This window comes from Watersipora subatra, chromosome 2 (genome assembly GCF_963576615.1).
Source record: "Watersipora subatra chromosome 2, tzWatSuba1.1, whole genome shotgun sequence".
Taxonomy (NCBI): Eukaryota; Metazoa; Bryozoa; class Gymnolaemata; order Cheilostomatida; family Watersiporidae; genus Watersipora; species Watersipora subatra.
The window spans coordinates 20689502-20714339 of NC_088709.1; the positions used below are offsets into that span (position 1 = coordinate 20689502).

The 24838-nt window shown below is 34.3% G+C and overlaps 1 protein-coding gene across 1 annotated transcript in view; it reads left to right on the forward strand.

Annotated features, from left to right (window-relative positions):
* Positions 1 to 541: 541 nt before the first annotated feature.
* Positions 542 to 24838, forward strand: part of LOC137388043 (uncharacterized) — a 96096-nt gene continuing 71799 nt past the window's right edge. Inside the window, exons 1-3 of the mRNA XM_068074560.1 lie at positions 542 to 668; positions 4290 to 4346; positions 4446 to 4508. Coding sequence (XP_067930661.1) covers positions 542 to 668; positions 4290 to 4346; positions 4446 to 4508 — 247 coding nt within the window. The remainder of the gene's footprint in view (positions 669 to 4289; positions 4347 to 4445; positions 4509 to 24838) is intronic.

Below are 24838 nucleotides of genomic sequence, written 5' to 3' on the forward strand. Positions count from 1 at the left end.
CTAGTGTGGACGAACTTGTGGCGCCTGCACCCCTTGAGTTGGGGTGGAATAATTACTTGCGATATCATAGTGAGTTAGATTTTCATTTAATGCCAACAACACCAAAGCTATGCTAATGTGTCAAGCATTATCTACAATTCTTGTGTTACACATTTAATGCATCGGTTGAACACACATATTCTGAACTCGTAGAACACAAGGAGAACTGTTATATTTGGCTTGTACACTTACTACAGTAGAGCGTGTATTAGTTTTATGATTTATTAAATTAAGATCGAGATTATTTTGATGATCAGCAATTATTGTTTTTCAATAATTGTTTTGGTAGATAATCTATTCCCATTTGGAAAACCATTGCCAAATGCTCGGATAATGTTCTGTGCATACGGCAATCTTGTGTTTTGGCTTGTGCCGCAAGTTTGTCGCGGTGAGCGATGGCCTCTACCTGCCTGTTTGGTGTCTAAGATTCGGGCTCTTTTCCCACCAACGGATGATGAAGGAGGGTTTGCAGTCTACATTTTCAAGGGTTTCTGCTATGGCCATGAAGAAAGTCAGCGACTTTGAGAATTCCAGCTCAACTCTAAAGACCGCTTTGAGACTTCGAAGCCAAAATGATAGTAGGTGGTACTCATTCTCCGGCACACAAAGTTCACAGAGTGGGCACCCAGGTAGGGAACCCTAGCCATGAATGCAAACTTCGACGATGTTCTCGGGCCTAGTAACCGATGGTATATAAGATAGGTATGATTTAAGAATTTGACAATGTTTTAGAGCCAACAGCTGTTTCCCTTTAACTACATGCTGCGACTCAATTTCGATTTGCTTTTCTTTGCGTAAAATGCATAAGCATAACCAGCGAAACCAATATGCGTTCCTCTATGTATTTGTTTTTATTTTATAAAATCAGTGATGGCAGATATATGCACATTAATCATGTGATTTTAAATATGGAAGCAATGTAACAGCAATTTACTAACAAAAATTAGTATGTTAGCCACATGGTGTGTAGTCACCATGTGGCTTAGCCTGAGTAAAAGTAAAACAATAAAATGACAATGAAATAAAAATGAGTACCACCTATGATATATAGTTGATCTAGAATTCTCAATCAAAGTCGTTGAGTCTCTTCATCGTCATAGAAGAAGCCCTTGAACACATAATCCGCAAACTCTTCTTCATCATATGTTGGTTAGAAAAGAGCCCAAATCTTAGACACCAAGCAGGCAGGTAGAGGCCGTCGCTCACCGCCACGAATTTGCGACATAAGCCAAAACACAAACTTGGGGTTTGCACACAACCTTTGTAACAACATCCGTTGTAATGGATCTCACTCTCAGGCCATGGAAAATTAGATCGGACTGGCATCGCTTGAAGCCTTCCTGCTCCATGGCGCTAGAGATGGTGGTCTTCGTTGACTGCAAAGTAAAGAAAGTTACAACCAACAATCACTTTCACATTATTTGAATGAATTATTTAGCTACATCAGCAACTTCATGTTTATGTATTGATAACTACTAAAAATTTTGGGTTTTTGTCAGGCTGTAAAGTAAAAAATGTCAAAGTTTTACCTTGACAAGGTGGCTGCTGACTATTAAACCGAAGCTCTGATCCATCATAGTGTAGGCCCCGTATAGTGCGCAATGCCCCGGACTATCGCATCTACCGTCACTTGCCAAATCAAGCTCCCAATCGATTGCTGCCAGCAATCCCTTGTTAGGCAGGGTGTACTGGTCAGCAATACACTGTAAAAAATTGTCAAACTTCATTATACAAAATTAATTTGTATCATTATCATTAGTCTAAGAATGCAGAATCCTTTTCCCTCTTTTTGTGCTATATTATGATGAAGAATCAGAATTTTAAATTATAATATATTTTGCTTGAATGACGACATATTTTTATTTCAAGAAAAAAATTGTTTCTAAATGTCATTATTCAATTATTGTGCCAAGCTTTTAATCACATTCTCTAAGTTTATGGGTAAATATTAACACTCACACCATGTAAGTATTCTCTTTGTTGGTAGAGGCAAACGCTGTGGCTGGGTATAGCGATCTTCAGGAGTGACAGAAAACGGAGGTTCTGCGTAAGGCATCCGTCAGAAAAGAGTGATGCAGCTGCCAGCAGGGGTTGATGAGGTGAGCTCTGTTCACTCTGGCAGTTGTTTCCCAAGTGTACGATTAGTGACAGGAGGCACATGTAACCTTGAACTCTACCCATCCGCCTTCTCGTACCATCGTGAATGAGCAGGGGAGGGCGCAGGCGTTACAGTGAAATAGTCGCTGGAGTGCTGTCACACTTATTATTATTTTCTCCTCTTTGAAGCAGGATTCGGGTCTGAAATCGTAACACAATTGTTGACTTGCAATAAGATTTGTACAACATCATTTTCTGTTATTATATCATATTTGCTTGATCAGCCAAAAAATAAATATATTGCCATGCAATCATGACACAGATTTTACAAAACTTTCAGAATCCATGATATTGTAAACATACAAATGTGAGTAATAACTCTATGGATATTCTTTATATTTTGTCAAGTTTGGTTAAGTTCAGCTCTATCTTACATGTAATTCTAGAGCGATCGATGCTGGCCAATATAGCGCTTAAACTCTTTCCAGTCTTCAGTGGTTGGTGCAAACTCTTCATCATCTAATACTAACAATAATCATTTAATAATATTAATATACTATTAACGATGATACCAGAAAATGACAATAACTATTTTATATAACATATCTATCAGTGAGTCGGGTTAAGAAATTTGGCGAAATTAATCGTGAAACATAACATTATTTTATCAATTATAGACTAATATATTACGTTTTACAGATAGATATGCAGTATGAATTAGTTTTGCTATTATAACAAGAATAATACACGTAATTAAAAGGATAAAATGCTAATAATATCATACTACAATTAATAGACCTTAATATTGTAAGATTAAATATAGATTAATACAGTAGTATTAGGAGAATATTAGAAAATAACCCGAGTTACTACTACTAATACAAGTACTTCATAAAATAAATTACTAACGTGCTTTGGTGACATGTGGGGTATGCAAACAGGTTGGAAAACATGTCGTCTTTTAATGGCGAAAACAAAGGTAAGAGTAAACAGGCGAATAAATGAAGTTTGTCACATCCAGCTTCACCCAGTTGCTTCACGCCCGATGAAGGTCTGGTCTTTTCTCTGCTCTTTGCCAAGAAAAAAAGTGCTTCTCAGCTTGGCAGCTGCACAAACACGATGTGACGCGTTAGACATTATGACGAATTGAAATTAACAAGTTTCATTTGAGAAAGCGTGTCTGCTCTTTGCAATAGATCAAAATTGAACTGAAACTAACATTATCTGATCATATGACTTACAATTTCCGCCGTATGGTCCGAACAATTTCTTCAGCATTTTTCGACCATCACAGGGGACCAAAAGACTCATCATTTTCATCAGAGGATGATATGCAATCGTTCAAGCTAAGATTAAAAAATTATACATATTTTTATGCTAAGTTTTGAGATATCAGTGCTCAAAGTTGCAGCATTACGATGCCGATGAAATAGACACGTAAGAACAATAGACATGGTTTTTATTGCAAGCGTTAGGTATATTTGTGAAAATAATTTGACAAATAAAGATGCATGAAAGTCTAAACAGAAACCATCTCGCACAACTACGCCACATTTTAGCCGTTTTGGAAAATGAATCCAAACTACGGCGGTCTCGTGTGACTGCGATTTTCTGTTTGTTTTAGAGCTTTTAAGAGCTTGTAATCACATTTCCACATACCTGGCACCTATACACCACAACAGAGTAAGACATGGTGAACCTTTTGATCCCAAATAACTGTAAAGTGAATTTTATTGCAAGTCAACATTTAAGGTTTTTATGTGAAAATAAGTGTGATTTTGTCACCTTTTCTTCAATAGCTCTATTATTAACAACATTGCAGTCAAACATTAAGTACAATTCAATGACGCAATGTCACGCTAGTTAAGTTTGACAAGGCAACCAACTGAAATAGCTATTATTAGCCAATCTAGGTTTATATATCTATGGTTGAAAAATAGAGTGCCATGGCATTAAAATAGAGGTTTTGCGATATCTTATATTCCCATTTCTGCTATAACCCTGCCCCCTCAAGCCATAGTGTATGTTAACTACATACTATTATATTGTGATGCTATAGTCAGCCAGCTTAAGGTACTGGTTAGGTTGGTCTTTTTGCTTAGCTTCACTAAATCAATGTTTATAGGGAGTAAATGATATACATTATATTGTAGATATTGAGGTTAAAGTGAAACCTGGTGTTTTATCAGTCAACACAGATAGTAAGGAAGGTAATTACAGAAAATAAATTTTTTTCATGAAATCTTATTATATATATAAAAGACTGCTCACTATCTTTCTTTCTAGATGAACTTTCATAAAAATTGCAGTAGTAGCAGAAGTGAAAACAGAACCAAAGTCTGATGATGGTCCTGATAACCTCTACCCAACTGGTAAACTAAAGATTAATTAAATAATAGTGATAACTGCTGCTGATAAGCTTTGATATCAGGTGCTTGTGAGTTGAACAGTGAAACTGGTTTGATGTAGTAAATGTGATATACAGTCGACCTTTGACCTTTGTTTGTTGAGACTAACACAGACTAATCATGTGCAGGACATTGATAACTGAGATAATTGACATTGATAACTATACATTAGACAGACATAATTGTCCCATACATATCACTAGGGCACAATATGTGTACATTGTGCATACTCAATATACATGAGTGAGTACAAAATGATTATACCTGCAATAGGTTACAGTATATTCATAGACATATTACTAGTACTTGTAGTTAATATAGTATAATATAATATAGTTAATAGATCTATGAGTATGATATTGACTGTTTGAAGGGCATAACGTGATCCATATCACCCTTACTTTGCATTCTCTCGCAGAAAGATAGAAGTTACATTCACAGGCGCAGCATTTCTTTTAATCATTTACCTGCCATATTTGTATTTCCATATAAACACTTATGTGGCCCGAGTGCCAATTCCTGTGAATCCGCAATGGCTGAAAATTGATGAAACTTAATGACCGATGAATGAAGATAATATGTCGACAAAATATCTACAAACCTGATATATTCGCTGTGAAAATATATTTAGATTGCGTATGAATGTGTTTTACACAGTTAAGACAAGTATTTAATTAATGGTTTTAATAACTTACCATCTGGTTTGTTTTATATTTATATTGTGTTATATAACTTTGCATTAAGTGTTCTAGCTTTTTAAAGTGCATCCATATTACCTCAACACCTATAACAGCAAAATAAAATGGCTAGCTTTCATGCAATATCAACTTGAGTCGAGAAAGTTGTATTTTTGCATCAGCGAGTATGCTTATTGTATTCTGCATCATCTGGTCTGCTATGAGGTCTCCCATAAAAGGTAGTATTGGTCATATTCTGCTGTTGTAACAGTTTTATTGAGACATTGATTAATTTGGCTAGATAATCCAAAAAATCACAGAGCAAGATCTAAAACTAAATGCTGTTATTTTACGGCAAGAGGCAGTCAACGGTTCAGGTGTTTTTTCACATACAAGCATACCTCAACCTATGAGCATAATGCATTTTAGGACCAAGCTTGTATGTCAATTCTCTCTTCTTTGATATCAATTTTTCCTATATGATATCAATAATAGCAAATACATTCATATTTACCCTATATAAAAAACCTACCTAAAAGAGGATTTTACAATGACAAATTGTGTTTTTTAATTGTTCTACTTTGCCATTCATATTCACAAAGTAACATATGTAAGTCTAGCGGCTATGAGCTAAAATAAAATGGTACATCGTGTACAGTACACTATAGTGTTCTTACCTTAAGGACAGATGGTAGAAGCTAATGGCGTAAATACACATGGGATGGCTACAGTTTCAGTACACTACACATTACACTTTTGCAAAGCCATGTAATATAACATAAGCTTTAAATATAAGTCTTACTGAAATTAACTTATCTTACTATATACATAATTAGAAATAAGTTTAAATCGTACATGACACAAAAATTTCTTCTAGTTTTGCATTCATTTTCAGTTTTTTATTTTTTTTCTCCGACTTGGATGTTTTTTCCTTGACTTGTGACTCGCATTCACCTTCACTTTTAGCCTGAATTTTAAAAAGCTTTACACACTGAGCTGATAACAAATTCGAGCGATGCTGTTCCTAAAAGTGACCTAGCTTTTATACTCGGCCACTTTGCTGCTGCATCAAAAGCCATTTCATAGCTCAAAACGGTGTCTTATCTCACAGCAAAACTTTGCTTGAAGGGAGGATGAGAGGAGAAAGAAAAACTTCTAAAATAAGTTCTTTTTTCAAAGTAATAATAGCAGTAACAATACCAAACAAAAATTATAGTACAACACTCACTCCAGTGCATGCAGTTTATGCCGCGTGCGCGTCGAGAATATATATTGCTCAAGGTTGTTATTTTTTGGACAGACACAGACTATTTCTAGACAAGTGAAAGTTTGGGAAAGTGAACTCCAAAAAATTGGAGGTCCATTGACAGTTTATTGTACAGAGTCACAGAGTTAATCATTAGCCTAATGAGAAATTTCTGATCTTAACAAGCTCGAGGATATCATGTGCTAAATGCAGATCTATGAGAGCTAAGAAAGTATAAGCCATTTTTAATAAAGTGTGACTTAGAACTGCATAAGGCACACTGAGTTCATAGTCAAATATGATTTCTATGAAAAAAATGCACAAAATATATTTTGTCCAAATCAGATCATTCAATGTATATACATATTAATGTGGTTATTATTGTAGATATTGAACTTAATTTAAAACCAGAAAGTCATTCAGTCAGCACACACTGTAATAAAAGTAAATATGATATTAACCTAATAGATTTAATAATGGGTCAAGATCTTGTTTTCAACATGACTTCAAACACCCCCTTAGTAGAACACTAGTGACCCTGAGACATATCAAGGGCTTTGTTATAATCATGTGGCTCTCAGGTTGGTCCCAAGATAGATTTACTTTTGCAACAGTTGCCTAATAACAAAGGTTGTAAGATGTTCATCAATTGAATCAATTATCTAGGTCAGAGTTCAATCAATTATATACTCTTAGAGGCCATGAAATGTTTATTTGAGTGCATTGGCTCAATTAAAGGTTTTAACCCTAGTTTCAATAAGCGTTGGAAGGCGCCGTATTTTTCAAGCTTTCCTTTGTAGTGGTGTTTTGTTAGAGAGCGACATTCTTTTTTGACTACTCGGTCATAATTATGGGAAGATAAGTTTAACCATTTAATTGTGATGCTAATGTCGCCTATACTTTGCATCCTCTGTCTGGCAGACCGACATTAATGTTGCCGGGCTCAACACTTTTTCTAAATGGCTTTTCACACACGTTCAAGTGTTAGATGAAGGTGGTTACTTGTTTGGATGGCGTTGCTTTCTAAGCGTTAAAAAATGCCAAAAAGCTTTCGAGTTACAACATGTAACTAAATATGCCAAATATTAAATATGCTGTAACAATGGCTGCCATTACATCGTACAGTGTTTCTGAGAAGTGTTTTCATTGGTCATCAAAATGTTTTAGAGTCTTCAGATCAGTTTATAGATCACCTCATAGGCAAATCTAAAAACAAAGGATCGGATTTGGACCTTAGAGACTATAAATCGAAGGGCCGATTTGATGATTTTGAGGATCGATCCTCTCAGGCACATCATCGCGAGCAAAATCTTTATGCGCTGCGTTTAGCACAATAAAAATATGCTCGATAAATGTAACCTTTAGTTCAAAACTTGCGAACAGGTTTTTATATGCATGTCCTTCAAGTTATCAGGGCCACGTTAAACGAGGAACTACCACTAGTTTCTGACCATTAGTAGTTCTTTCTATGGTATTGCTTTCAAAGTTTCATTTACCTTTTGTAAATTTAGTCGTTTTTCATATATGTGCATGTACTTCAAAGTATCAGGACCGAGTTAAACAAGGAAACACTATTTGCCTGAGACAGCAATTTTTTCCATTGCGTTCCTTTGAAAGTTAATCTACCACCTTACATTTAAGCCGTTTTTCATGTACGTAAGCTACTTCGAAGCAGAAAGAGTGTGTTAAACATAGAATTACAAACGGAAAAACTCAAAAACAACAAAAAGCTTCGAAGTTGAACAAATAAATTAATTCTTATTACTAAAAACGATTCATTATTAACCCTTCGGCAGGGAAACGACCAAAATGTATTTTACTGGTTGCGTGGGGAAACGACATTTATGTCTATTTTGGTAGACATTTATAAAGCTGTCGCTAGTGACGTTAAACAAAGGATATGCACACTGGTAAGTTTTAAATGTCATCATCAAGATATCAGTCGATGATTTACAATATATGAATGCGTATATGCATGTATGCATGCATGCATGTATGCATACATATATTGTAAATCATCGACTGATATCTTGTTGATGACATTTAAAACTTACCAGTGTGCATATCTTTTGTTTAACGTTACTAGGCAACAGCTTTATAAATGTCTACCAAAATAGACATAAATGTCGTTTCCCCACGCAACCAGTAAAAGGCATTCTGGTCGTTTCCCTGCTGAAGGGTTAATAATGAATCGTTTTTAGTATTAAGAATTAATTTATTCGTTCAACTTCAAAGCTTTTTGTTGTTTTAGACAGTTTTTCTGTTTGTAATTCTCTGTTTAACACACTCTTTCTGCTTTGAAGTACATGTAGCTTACGTACATGAAAGACGGCTTAAATGTACGATGGTAGATAAACTTTCAAAGGAACGCAATAGAAAAAATTGCTGTCTCAGGCCAAACTGTTTCCTTGTTTAACTCGGTCCTGATACTTTGAAGTACATGCACATATATGAAAAACGACTAAATTTACAAAGGTAAGTGGAACTTTGAAAGCAATGCCATAAAAAGAACTACTAACGGTCTCAAGCTAATAGGAGTTCCTTGTTTAACGTGGCCCTTATAATTTGACTTTGAAGGCCCTAATAACTCAAAACGATTATCTAAAAGTTATTGCTTTGTGCTAAAAGCCAAACAAATCGCGCCTCTTTGGAAAAGAATAAAAGTTGGAAAAACCAGTCAACATCGGCTCGCCTTTCAAAACGGTAAAATAAAAGATTATTTAATCATGTAATCGTTAGTGATTTTTTGTCTGATTAGAATAAAAATAATTCAAATGATCGGAGTACTGTAAACTTTTTGCACTTTTTATATACTTGAAATATACAGATAAAACAATCGTTATGGTGGCTCGCTCGGCTACGTTATAGCGTTTGACTCTACCAGAAAAAAATGCTTCCAGTCATTTCATAGAAGGACAATTTTGCACATGGTTGTATTTTTTTGAGTAGTAGATTTGTGAATGAATGTTTATGTACAAAATATTTTGTTCATAGAAATAAATTTAAAATTTGAGATATGCATGTTCATAAAATATCAATTTTATTGAATTTTTGAAAATAAATTACCCAATTTTCGGTTGTTTTTGGCGGGCTTATACCTGGTCAAAGGGTTAATACGATTTTGTGGACACCTGGCTCTTAAGAATCAAGTCATGTCAGCGGCGGTCAAATGGAAGTGGCGTTCAATTGAAGAGTGCTGCTCTATTTCCCAACCTTTCTCTCTGGGTGGCGTTTAAGGAGAGGTGGCTTTCAGATAGAGGTGGTGTTCACATAGTATAGTAATTATAATTGTTACTAAGGTTATCATATTACTTTGTTACTAATTTTTAATATATACTGTATAAAATGTATATAAAATGTTGATGGTTTCACCAAGGTTTGTTGGCATTAGATAGTTACAAAGGGTTTTTAAATCTCACTATACGAAATTTTCGCCTTGCGATGCCAACGTTGCAATGATTTAAAATCGTACGGTGAGGGTCTGCTCTAGTAAAATCGCATGTTTTGAACCATATTATATAACAGCTGTTTGTTGAAAATCCTCATTCATAAAAGCCGAGCATTCTTTCTCTGATAGTTTTTACACAAAGGACATTTCAGAAGTCATATGTCACATTTCACAAAATGTATGCACAAGCAAAATGGTGTACTCCTACAACCACCGCTCAAAACCTGATGTAGGATGTAAAACTTTTTTGAGACTGGTAGATTTTGTTTCGTTTTTGCATTATGTTCATCTATTATGTTGGTAACAGTAATGTTGTAATGTGGCAACTAGGTAGTGGAAAATTTTAAGAGTAGCAGCCAACAGAAGCGCTTTTGCTTCAAGTTCACACATTGACTAACCGTCGGGATTGGCATCGTAGTTTACAAGTCTGTGTTTTGTCGTCAAAAGTTATTGCATCATGTTACACCTTTGGGGGTGTTTTTGTCTCAAACCAATATCACCTATGCTCTAGCAGTCTAGTAGGTCTAGTATGTCTAGTGTGCCAGGAGAAATTGTCTGGTGTAATAACTATTTGTACAATTATTCTGAAATGCTGGAAGATGTTTGATTGCACATGTGTCACAGCGGTAATCAAGCAAGCTGCATGCTCTACCATTGATTTAGATGAATGGAGACAATTGTTGTTATAAAAATATTGTAGAAAATAAATACATGGTTAAATTAGTATAAGTAGGACCTATCTGTATTTAAAAAAAACAGTTCATCATAATGTTGTGTGAATTTACACCGCCGTACCCATTTTGGGTCATTCACACAACTCGCATGAATAGACAGGAAGAAGAACATGAGCTTTCTGTCATACCAGTGTCAGCCAAATCTACACCTGCCGTTATTTTTAGATTATGTAAAAACTTCATTTTAATGCTCCATTTCATTTAAGTGCAGTGCAACCTCTAATAGAAGGCCATTGCAAGAAAATGGTAGAAAAATACAGCGACACTCTTTAATTGAACACAGCGTCATTTGACTAACACTTATGAACAACCAACCCACTTAGGAACCCATAATGGACAATGATCTGTAAACTAGTTTTCGCACAGTGTTACAACAATGACTCAGTTACATCAATCAATATTAATTTTTTTGATCTTACTGCAGTGGGTGCAGTTGTTTTAGCAAGGGTGTAATTGAGGAGAACAATCGTCGCAATCATCGGAACTACACTCTGCTTCGAAATCGCTAAGGAATTGCAACTTCTACACGCTGTTTTTAGATTTATTCATAATGTGGTTTGCAATCTTATTTAAAGACTTTGAAGCGTTTTGATGAACGGTTGGGAATACTCTTCAGAAACACCGTTCAACATAATAGCAACAATTGTTATGGCGCATTTGAGGATGTTTTCTATCCCCAAATCTTTATCATATTTTCTTAAAAAGTTTGAAAGCGGCACCATGGAAATAATTAATAACTATATTTGGTTAATGTTTTCTACCCAAAGTAGTTCTTTGTTTAACTCGTCAGATCTAACGAAAAAACCAAAAAAGGTCGAGCAAAAATGTTGAACCCAACAGTATTGATGTCACTCCAACCAAAAAAGAATGCAAAGCATAGGCAACATTTGCTTTGCTCCTCAAAGGGTTAAATTTATCTTTTCAAAATTCTGATGAGCTAGTCAAAAAATACAGCGCGACTCTTTATTTGAGCGCCACCTCTAATAAAATGCCATAATTGGGAAAGGGTGGAAAAATGCATCACCATGATATTCAAATGGAGGTTTTATGGGATTTATATGATGAAAATTAATGATCATCGCTGGATTTTATGTTATGTTTTTATATCTTCCGTACTTATGTTTTTTTCAGTCATGCCATCTATGACCATGTTATCTCTGCCCATTTCTTGTTTATTGATGTTCTTGGTAGCCATGCTTACTTTTGTCATATCCTTTAATTCTAATTCCTCGTTAGTACATGTATCTATAAACTTGTCAGCTATTGTTATTTTTACAATCATATCTGCTGTTTTTTGTAGATATATGTCTTGTTTTCCTATGCCTGTTGTAACTAGTTTTGCTATAGCCATATTGTATCATAACTAGATAATAGTTTATCATCATGCTTTTACCGGTCAGTTTTGAGCAAACATCTTTCAGGCTGGTCCCCATACCTAGTTGAACCATAACGCTGTTGTAGTTAGTAGTTTACTGATACAGTCAAACATGGAAAACTCGATTTCGGATAGCTCAAACACATGATTAACTCGATTTTGTTTGGTCTGTTTCCACAAAATGATAAATTGCTTTAGACAACTCAACCTCAACTGTGTTAACTCGAACATTTTTTTGCCCAGCGGCTACCGAAACGGCTGTTATCGCTTTAGAAAATAACTTTATTCCAAGCCACAGAGAGTAACCTCAACAGTTAGTAGTTCAAAGGCATCGATATTACCATCATCAGTAAAATATTTTTGTCAACGACTTTTCTAAAGGTTTGGTGAAATTTGATTTTTACCAACCATCTGTTTAGCAGTGGCCCTCCGAAAGCAAGGAAAAGTGAGGCAGCCTTCGCATAAACTTCATGAAAAATTGGCAAAATTGATTTTGGTTAAAACTCTCAAAAGAAAAAGATGTATTTTCTTTTGAGCATTTCAACAGCAATCAAGTTTGACCAGTTTTAATTTAAAAAACGTCCTGGCAATAACAACACCTCAAACAACAAACCAATCTCAAATGCTAGAAAAATCTCTATACTTTTTGATGAAGTTTTTTAAACTTCCCATTAGAAGCATTTAATTTGAAACAAACCATTTATGCTTTTGATTTATATTAGAGTGTGTATATGTACATGTATCTACTAATAAATACATGGACTTGTGACAGTGCTCTGATAACTCGAACGCTCTGATAACTCAAACGCTTTTGCTCGGTCCCATGAAGTTTGAGTTATCCATGATTGACCGTATTTTATATCGTAGAGTCTGAGGCTAAAGTACAACCTGGTAATTTGTCAATCAACAATGACAGTGATGAAAGTAATTATGCTGCAGTAATATTTTCGTATAAGTCACCTCAACTTAGTAAATATAAAAGACAATTATTATTGTTATGTTTTCTAGATGACCTCTCATATCTATTGTAGTAGTTGCAGAAGTGAGAACAAAACTAGGATCTGATGTTGGTGCTGATAACCTCTACCCAACTGATAAGTTAAAGATTTATCAGATAATTATGATATCTGCTGTTGATTAACTCTGAGGTATGTTAGTTGAATGAATATGATAATTACCTTCTTCTATTGTCTCACAAACTGGTTTGTTAGTAAAACTAAAATACTGAATCTGACTATAATATATTGTGTCATTCTCTATTAAGTCACAGACCTTTTCATAGATGTTATTTCTAGTACTAGTTGTCAGAGGATTTCAGTTTCATACAGCCAGTCATGTTTTTGCTGGTTGCTATATCAACATGTGCAGCGGTCCACGCGCGCTGCTGGTCTTAACAGTCATATATTGGCACAACGTCTCACGACTTTGTCGATGCAACATTTTCAATGGTTATAGTCATTTTAAATGTATTTGGTAATGGAAAATGTAGACAGTAACATGTTTTGTATTCATATGAAAAAGTGTAGCATTTTGAAGAATCGCTTGAAAAAGTTAGCTTACAGCATTTAGACTTAAGTTGGATGAAACACTTTATAAGCTTTTTTGTCACATGGTTAAACTCACTTTACTAGCTTTTGTAGTTTTTATATCAGAATTCTTCGAGTACACGCTTACAAACCTTCTAGGTTTACTTTATTATCAATATGTACAAGCCGATTCCAAGTACGTACATTTCTGATAAAATACTGATTGTCGTAAAACCTCTAACTGAACGTCACATCTATTTGAATGTCACCTCTATTTAACCGCCACTATGAGAGGAAGCTTGAAAAATAGAGCGCCATGGCATTCAATTAGAGGTTGTACGGCATGTCATCTAGTTCAGAAAGGATAGATAAACTTGAGTGTCACAGAAAATATTTTACGGCAATAAACATGTAAAGGTTGTTGTTGTTATTTGTCCTTATCACGGATGTGGCTGTTGCAACATGAGGTAAGATGCAGACATAAATAGCAGCATATTTAGATGTAATTATCCAAAAAATCCTTTCATTATAAATGTTTACATCTGATGGTTCATAGTAGTATCTGTATTATATAAGTATATTAGGCCTACTTGCAGTGAAAACTCTTAAAAAATCCTATATTACAGGGTTTACATGACATTTTTATGATATAACATTTTTTGAGTGTGAACCATACTACTAAGCTTGTTGGCCAAAAACTATCAACTTGTATTATAGGTAAAGATTGTGGACAGAAATCTTTTCAAAGAGATCAAAATGATATATCTGGAAGATTGTTATGCCGTAACTCTGTAAAGATAAAAATAAAAGGTCTCACTGCAAGGAAACCTCTACGGTGTGAGCTATGCAGTGCTAGCTTTGCTTGCCACACTCATCTAGCATACCGGAGAGCATACCGCATACACATACCAGAGAGAAGCCATTCTAATGTAAGATATTTTGTATTCATAGACAACAGGACATATGATGACTCACACTGGAGAAAAACCATTCCAGTGCAAGATATTGACAACAGGACATATGATGACTCACACTGGAGAAAAACCATTCCAGTGCAAGATATGCAGCAGTAGCTCTGTTTATAATGCATATCTAACAAGACACCTGAGGACTCACACTGGAGAAAATCATTTGAGTGCAAGATATGCAGCAGTAGCTTTGTTCAACATTCAACTTTACCAAGACACACGAGGAATCACACTGGAGGAAAACCTTTCCAGTGCAATATATGTGGCGGTAGCTTTGTTCAACGTGCAAATCTAACAACTTACATGAAGGTTCATACTGGAGAAAAGCCATTTCAGTGTGAGATATGCAGTAGTCAGTATGCTCATTGCCAACACCAAACAAGTCATATGAGGACTCACACTGGAGAGAAACAATTCCAATGAAAGATATGCTGTAGTCAATTTGCTCTTCACCATCATCTAACTCGTCACATGAGGACTCACACTGCACAGAAACCATTCCAATGTAAGATATGCAGCAGTTGGTTCGCTCATCGCCAATACCTAACAAGTCATATGAGGACTCACACTGGAAAGAAACCATTTGTGCATTTCTGCATATGTAACATATGCAGTAGTCAATTTGCTCTTCGCCATCATCTAACAAGTCACATGAAGACTCATACTGGAGAAAAGCCCTTTCAGTGTAAGATATGCAGTGGTCGGTTTGCTCATCGCCATACTCTAACACGTCATGTGAAGACTTACACTGGAGGGAAGCCATTTCAATGTTAGATGTGCAGGATTAGCTTTTTAATTAGCTTAATTAGATTTTTTAGTTGAAATCCAGCCTCATCCTGTAGTTTTCCGGAATGCTTAAAGCACATAAATTACATAATTTTTTAATTATATAGTTCAATACATCAGAATTTTGGTTGCCAAATGAGCCTATATTCAATACACAAAGATTATTTATAGAACTATGAAAAACAGGGTGTCAAAAGTATGTCCTACAATAAAAAAACACTTGGTTGCGGCTCCCACAATATGATGTCACATTTATTATTTAGCCTTAGGTAGTCAATGCTTTTTGCTGCCATTGAGGCTGTGATCTTTTGTGACATTTGGTGCTGTTAAACCCAGAGAGCGCTAATAATAAACTAGAATTCTAGATAATCAACAATGCCTGGGGATCGTGGTAACGCCCGCCCAATATAAACACATTATCTGGGTTAATTAATTATTCTTCAATAGATATACCGTCTTTGATAAAGGTATTGAAATCACATCGATAAAGTAGTGACCTGCGGTTGCGTGGCCCTAGGACTATATGCCAATCACCCTTTCACAAAAACACACAATGCTTGACATTAAATAGTCTCAGTCGCGACCCTCAACATCACAATAAAATGAGAGGGCTAGTGCATAATATCTTCGGAAAAAACATAGTATGGTGCTTGGAATCTGAGTTATTTATCATAGAAATAATCTGTACAATGATAACTAATGACACTGATTCCTTTGTCATCTTCATTGGATTTCTGGAGTTGTCCTACTATCGCTTGACACTAACTTCGTTTTCGTAGTTGATAAATTATTAGCGGTAATTTAAGCAATAAAATAAGCGGTACGAGCACACAACACCGCATATGAAAATCGTGACATCTCTATTTTTGAGTCTATGCCATTGAACATTTATGCCGTAGAACTTTGGGAAAATCCTATAAACACCAACCAATGTCTGTCTCACCACGTCAAACATTGGTTCATTCAAAAGCCAAGACTCTGATGTATTGAAATATATGATAAAAAAGTTATGTAATTGGTGTGCTTTGAAGGTTAAAAGCACAATTTTGTATGGTAATAACAGCTGCAGATAACATTAAAGATTCTAGTTTCAATGCTTGTTTAATTATGGAAAATCCTGTGTATACGCTGCCAACACGTATAGGCTACACCCCAAGCTTTAAAGGCTGTTTTTACGTTACAGGTCTACAGAGTGTATAAGCCGCAACCACTGATTTTTCATTTGTTTAACACAAAGTAAAATTTCTATTTGAATACCGTTCTTATTTGAGTGCCCCCTCTGTTTGACCGCCTCTTTGACATTCTTTGATCTTTATGAACCCATAATAGCAAGTGGTCAATCAAAAACTGTCTACATTGTGCTGATAATGACTCAGTGATATTAATAGCAATTAATTATTTTGTTGTATCTGTTCGTATCAAAGTCCATTTTCCGACTCCGAATGTGTTATTTGTTAAAATTTTGAAATTAACAATGTAGACATCATTAATAACTGTATTGGGCTAATAGCAGTTCTTTTTCGACACGAACTGGATACTCCGACATACACTGTACATATATGTGATAAACTGTTTACATTTACAATGGTATGTAAATTATTACTTTTATGCTAAAAGTTGTGCATAGCGATGCAATTAAAAGTTCATCCTTTGTGCGAAATACAATGCGGAAAAGTTTTTCCCTGCCCAAAAAATTGTTTGGACCCTAATATCAACTAGTTCAGCAGTTCGGAAGAAGAGTTGAGGTCCGAAAACATTGTAGAAGGTAATGGAACTACATGTATATATAGACGCCATGATAGCCAGAAGATTCTTGTTCCATCGGAAGCTATAATCAGAATGCGACTGGCCGAGCGAATGATACAAAAACTTTTGTTTTCAAAATTATTAAATAATCACTATGGGTTTCTGTACCACTCTATACGACATTTACGTCTTTTGATGCCAACACTAAAATGAATTAAAATCATACAATTGTGTACCAATACATTTTTCATTGCAATTGTAGTAAAACAGACTTTGTTTAGCCATTACATGCTGTTTATTTCCCATTTGCATTTAAACACTTTTACAAGTGTTTTATCTTTTCTCTTAATTTATTTCAACGTCACAAAACATTTTTTCATGACATGAAATTAAAAAATAATAGTTATTTTTAAAAAAATGAAAATTTTTACAGTTGTTTTATTTGTGTTCCTAATTCATTTGAACTGCACAAAACACGTTATTCGTGGTATAAAATTTGAATTGTAAATGTTATAATATGTTAAATTAAAGTAGACTTTCTGTGCAAAAGCTTTTTTATTACCCGGCTTACGCTGGACATTCACCTAGTATCCTATAATTATAGTGCATGAATAAGCTTGCCAGCTTTTGTGTCACTTCTGACAGGCGGACGAACACTGGTCTTATCATAGTAATGATTGCCTTTGTTTCCTTTATTATTTTCTACCAACTTGGCTTGGTAATTACCAAAACATTTGATTGGTCATCTGTTTCAGTACATCAATTGATTTCTTACTGGTCAACTCCAGTTAGAAAACTAAACTATCTACAGAAACAACTACTAAATGGTTCCTGATTTAACATAAAATACTTAATGGTATACATAAGATATAGCACACTTGATTCTACACTATGTACACATCTAATGTTCTCAAAAGATCTACTCACAAAAAGAATTAGTATAAGCAAAACTATGAAAACATGGTATTTCTAGTGGAACCTAATCTTAATTTAATTATATTTTTTATATACCCACTCTCCATTCCCTTGATATATCACATTTCCAGGTAGTAAACATCCTCCTTCACAAACTCCATGATAAATATTTACTGCTGCGTTAGCTGTCACAGTCTTCCTTCTGGTATTTTCCGGCTCATTCATTTGGTACATAGATATAATAAACCCTTATCTATATCATATCTATGATTTACTGATACAATAGTTCTTGTTCATTTTTCCATGTAATGCACACATGAAACTGTATGTTCTTGTTGTAGTTTGATTACATTCACAACACAAATTTAGTTTACCTGCGTACACATTCATAGCGTAATAACATATTTAAAACTATTTTAAAGATGTTTTACTAACAATACTTGGCAAGCATGTGATAAGGTGATAAGGATCTCACGTGCACGCAATTAAGAGTCCTCTAGTAGGAAATGCTATAAGAAAGGGGTAGTCGATTTTGCTCAACTTTGAGTTGTGCTCTCCTTCTTCTGCCCTAAAATAAAATCCGCCTTAATGTCATAACGAGCCACACAGTCACACATGTTAGTCGTAAAACGGACAGATTACAATAATTATTCTCGCTAAGCAAAGGTAGAGAAACTGGTTTTCGCCAAAATTTAAAAGTACGTTAACCTCTATTTTGATGTCATGGCAATAAGCTCAAATCTATTTTTATTTATAATATGCATAATTGTTTTTACATTGATCATGAGAGTTTATACCTTATTGAAAGATTTTGTTTTTCTAATCAATCAGTCTCCTTACATTAATTAATACAAATGGGTAATAATTTTCATTAAAGTAATCTTGCGTAAAATTTAGTAAATTTTTTTAAGTTTTCCAAGTTTCTCAAATTTTTTTGTCATAATGTAAAATTTTGGTGAAATTAAACATTGCATAATTTTAAAATTGCTTATACGTCCATGATATATTCACATTTTAGTAACGTTCGTCAAGATGCCAATGCATGGGACAGAAGGACAGCATGATAGTCTTAAGGCATTGAAGAGCTTGGTAGCACAGCATGACGAGACACTTTAGATATTCACTCACTTACTGGAATATAGTAACCTACACTGTCTTGGTTCATTGTATACTTCATCCTTCATATCTCTGAGTCAGCCTCTTTTCCTCAGTTGTATTGATATGTTAATCTTTACACCACTGCTTGGTGCAGTCACAGCTTTCGTAGCATTTGGTAACTATTACTTCCTTTTAATTTAAGTGGCATGGTTTTTAAAGGGCTAATTGAAATAAGATATTTTGGTTGCAACAGTGGCGTATTATACCTGGTAGCTTAGAATAGCTATTCTAGTACTTTATTTCCAAACCGATTTGGGTACACGAATTATAGTTCAATTGGTGCGTAGAAGATAACAACAAATATCTTATTGAAAGTTAAATATATTTAATGCAAAAAAATCATAAAAAACAGGTGTTGCAGTCAGTAAATCTATCTAGATTTATTGAATAATATTTAAAACTCATCATATCAATTTCACTAAAAGCTAAAAATAAGTGACTCTTGCGACTTGTTAAATTCTTGATAAATCACGTTTGAGGCCCTAATAATAAAGAGTCGACATATTGATGTAGTATGTTATACAATCATGTAACTATCACTAATATTAGTATACGATTATTATAAATGGTATAATAATTATTATTTTGATAACAAATGTAATTGGTAAATTAAAATATAGAATATAATATCTTACATATATTAAAGACAAATATGAAAATACAATTATTACATATTATTTGATAAAATTACTATGAAGTTTCATATAAAAATATTGTTTATAAACAATATAATATATTCAAATTGTTGAAATTAAATTAATAGTTTGTTATGTTTGCTTGGTTATATCAATTATGTACAGCCAACCCCCCCCCCCTCCAAGGATAGGCGACGACTAGTATATAGGCAGGGTTTAATGAACATGCTCTGTTAGGATTGTGCTAACCTGAGTTTCGAGGCTAACTTAACTCTCGCGGGGCGGTCGCGTTGTCTTGTTAGGTGTTAGGCTGTTATTGGGTCATTGGCTCATTCAGTCCATAGGCCTCGCAGTTCACCTTGAAATTGCCCCGTGACAAACCTTGGATTTCTACAATGTAGGGGTAACACCTAACTAAAAAATGGATCCATGGAAAATAAAAGTTATCTACTTTTACTAATTTTGAAATTGGTAGGTGTCATAGTATATGCTTAGTCAAATACAATTTACTCAAAATCACCTGAACAATGACCTTTTTTCATAATTTTTGATTAATATTTTGCCACCCCTAATATAAAATGACAAAATCTTTTTTTGATGTCACATTGTTTTACCTGGCCAATAAGATTGGACAGCAGGCAAAGCTGTGGAGTGTAGTATTCATACTCAACATACAAAACCGAATTTGGACTATTTTACGATTGTGACTATTAATACCGTGAATGCTTGTGAATGGCAACCGACTGATCATAATGGTGACAATATTGGGCAACTTTATTTATTTGAAAACAAAATGAAACTAACAGATCAGTAAAATAACCACTATTGTTCATAATATTCGTAAATTTACAAGGGTTTTTTTCAGCATATTGGTCTGTTCGGGTGCTGTATTCGGGCTCATTCCAACAGATCATTAAGCCCCGCACACGATGCCCGTCGCCTATCCTTGCGGGGGCTGTATATCATTGAATATATCATTATTTACCAAGAAATAACTAGCTGCAAAAATATCTCAAAATGAATTGATGTACTTACTAGTGTGAGACATTGTAATGCATGCACATAATAAATAGTATAATATATCAAACTTTATTTTTAATCCAAATTTACTACCAATCTTAGTGGTTGTTCACATTGTAAATCACTCATGGAAATGTAGTAATACACTAAAGAGTGGCGACTGTGACGATCATTGGCTCACACATACCTTCATCATCATGATTATATTTATCAAAGGTTAAAGTCATATATGAAGTTAAAGTCAAACAATAGAGAGCAGCTGACAATGATCTGTTCCGCAGTGTTCTGTCCATTCTATTTCGTCAGTGAAGTATGCATACGGCACCGTCGGGATACAATGTTTCTGTTTCAAGGAATTTCATCTAATGATGTGTAGCGACATTTTTCCGTTCCCTTCATAAAGCATTTTCTTCGCCATTCGATATCACTAAAAAATCTATCTCGACATCCAAATTTTATTACCGGTGTTTTGAATTGTTGAACTGTTGCAATTCATAGAAATCATTCCCACAATGCCTGAAAGAGATACGATGCCAACTTTCTTTCAGCTCAGCATTCTTCATTATAAGTTCTTTATATTGAAAACAAAACCAAAGGTAGGTAATAAAGATGAAGACGGAGACAAAATTAAGGTTTAGTGTAAAATACACCAAAACTTAGATTCAAGTGTGTGTTTAAAAAGCTAAATTCATTAAGTTAAATTCTAAGTTTATGTTATACATTTGCCTTGAAAGTAAAAGCTATATACGGTATGTACTGCACATAAGTAATGTTACATTTAATTGCAAATCACAACCGCTATATACACTAAAGTTACTATAGATAACTCTAGTTACTGGTTAATATGTAATGGTTAATACACCATTTTGTTATTAATCTTTAACATTTACAGCATATATATATTTTTGGTGGTTTTTACCAGTAGATGTCGCATTAGATGATTACTATGAGTTTCTATACTCTTCTATACAGCATTTGCCTTATTTTGTCAACATCGCATCGAATTGATGCCGTACGGTGGGGTCCACTGTAACTATTTATTTGTTGAAAATAGAGAGGGAAATAGTATGATAATAATAGTTGAATAAGTGTGTCATACAGACCAAGTGAATTATTTTGCATCGCTTGCTTTTCAAGACCAAAAGTATCAGTTATTTTATTGTACTGAATATTTGTTTGGGTGGGATAGTAAGGCAATTATAGTAATTTTTACCGGTGAGCCTGTTACTATCGCAGCAAATGTTAATGACTAGTGTGATGCTGTATTACATGTGTTACTAACAGTAAAACTTGTGCTTGGAAAATGAAATGCTTGTGAATTATATTTAAACCGTAACAAAATCTGTTTTATTTTACTTGGAGAACATCTTAGAACTTATATTTTATCTTTACACAGAGAGCAACACAGGTAAAAAAACTCCATGATAGTTGCAGACATATTTCTATAGCCACCTCAATAAATAATACAAATATTTATTTTCATTTCATTTTATGTTGATATCTATTATATTGTACAGTATAATAGAATAAAATGTTGAAGTTGAATTGATTTCACTCATGAAAAGTTATTCCCCATCGATAGCCACTTTGTGGGAACCTGTGATATACCTAGTCTAGTTTTATGCTGTTGCTTTTTTAGATAGACTGATCTCTACACTAAGGCATCAGCTTGTCAGATCAGATTCTCACCATTCTGTCATGAAAGCTTCACCAGTAAAATCAAACCCAAAGAAAGATAATTTTAGAGGCAGTCTTTATCTCATTGGTTAGTTAGTGTTACAAAACTCTACAATAACATTGATTACCCTTGAAGCTATTTGTATTGGAAATTTTCGTGATGGCTATAGCAGTCTTCTTTAGTATTTCCTTTTATTTCTGTATCTTATTTACCCATCTAATCCATAGCAGCGCTTTTATAGCCAATTTGTATATGTAACAATTTCCTGCTCAATGTTCCCATATCCATTCTTACTGCAGTCATTTATTATATTTCCTATTTAGACATGTCCTCTATAACTCGTCTACTATTGTTATTTCTTCTATAGTCATGTCTACTGTAGGTATGTACCCTGCAGACATATCTTATAGTACCATTTCCGCTTTAGCAATGATTAAGTCTATCACACTGCTTGATCTTTTATCATGACGCTTTAACCATCCAGTTTAGAGCCAACTTTCCTTTTTAGAATTGTCTTCATGTCTAGTACAATTTGTATAGTGCTTGTAAGTAGTAAGTAATAAATACATTATATTGTAGATATCGAGGTTAAAGTGGAACCTGATGATTCATCAGTCAGCAAAGACAGTGATGAAGGTAATTATAGAAAAATAATTCTTGTTATGAAATCGATGACAACTTATTATAAATACAATAAACCGCCCATTTTCATTCTTTTTTGATGAACTTCATTAGTATTGCAGGAGCCAAAGCAGTGAAAAAAGAACCAGGATCTGATGGTGGTGCTGATAACCTCTACCCAATTGGGAAGTTACAGATTAATTAAGTAACAGTGATAACTGCTGTTGATAAGCTGTGATGTCAGGTGCTTGCGAATTGAATGGTTAAACTGGTTTGATTTAGTGAAAGTGGTATACAGTCAACTTTTGATCTCTGTTCAAACTAATACAGGCTACCTTGTTGTGTCCATACATCGAATATTGAGTAATTTACATTAAACAGACGTATTTGTCTGATTTATATTAGATATGATATGTATGATATTTAGATATGATTGTCTCATACATACCACTAGGGCACAATATGCGTATAGTATACATATACAGTATACATGAGTGAGTACAAAATGATTATACCCGCAATAGGTTATGATGTAATCAAAGACCTATTAACTATCCTTGTAGTTAATATAGTATAACATAGTATATTTAATAGGTCTGCGGGTATATTGACCTTTCGAAAAATGTGGCGAGATTTATGTCATTATAAAGATTTATTTTATTTTATATATGATTTATTTTTGCATTCTCCTACAGTCAGAGTGAAATTGCTGTCTCAGCATCAGCATTTATTTTAATCTTTTGGCTGCTATCTTTCCATTTCCACTTGAAGGTTGACTTGCAACAAAATTCAACTTGCAGTTATTTGATATCAAAATATTTGCCATGACTTACTATGTTGTGTTGTAGGTGCAAAATATGTGGAAATGTGGTTACAAACTCTTACAAGAACAGTTAATCGCAGCCACACAAGACCGCCGTAGTTTAGATTATCTTTCCAAAACGACTTAAATGTGACAGAGTTGTGGGAGATGGTTTCTGTTTACACTTTCATGTAACCTTATTCGTCGAAATATTTTCAAAAATATACTTCAAGCATTCAGTAAAACCATGTATATGGTTCCTGCGAGTCTGTTTATCTTCAGTGTAATTCTGTCACTTTAAGCAGTAATATTTAATAACTTACTGTAAAACTCATTTTATTTTTCAAATTTACCCCAAAGGAGTACATATCATTCTCTGATAATTGAGAAGAGTCTGTTGGTCACCTGTGATAATCGAAAAGTGCTGCAAAAATTGTTTGCAAAGTTTTGGGTCACATGATCAGATTACGACTTGACGATTAGATCAAGCCGAAACAAAACTGTAAAGTAGCGAGCATGTATTTTTGATATGAGGTCTTCGATAAAACCCGAAGTGTTTGTCATAAACTAGTGTTGCGATAAGTTTTATATTGAGCTTTTTATTCGCCTTTCAATTTACGTGAGATCATCACATGACAAGACAATCACCAAACTTTCATGACTACGCCAAAGATATAAACAGATTCCAATCTACGGCGGCTTTTTGTTTTTTGAGCTTTTAAAAGCTTTTAATCACATTTCCACATATTTGGCATCTACAAAACAACAGAGTAAGACATGGTAAATCTTTTGATACCAAATAACTGTAATGTGAATGTTGTTGCAAGTCAACCTTTAAACTCTTTCGCATTTCTGCCAATCTGTTGTCTCAGAATTGATGAAACTTAATGACTAGTGACTGAGTGGAACACGCTTACAATATACAGTGAGTGCACCCTCAGGATACGATGTTGATCTCA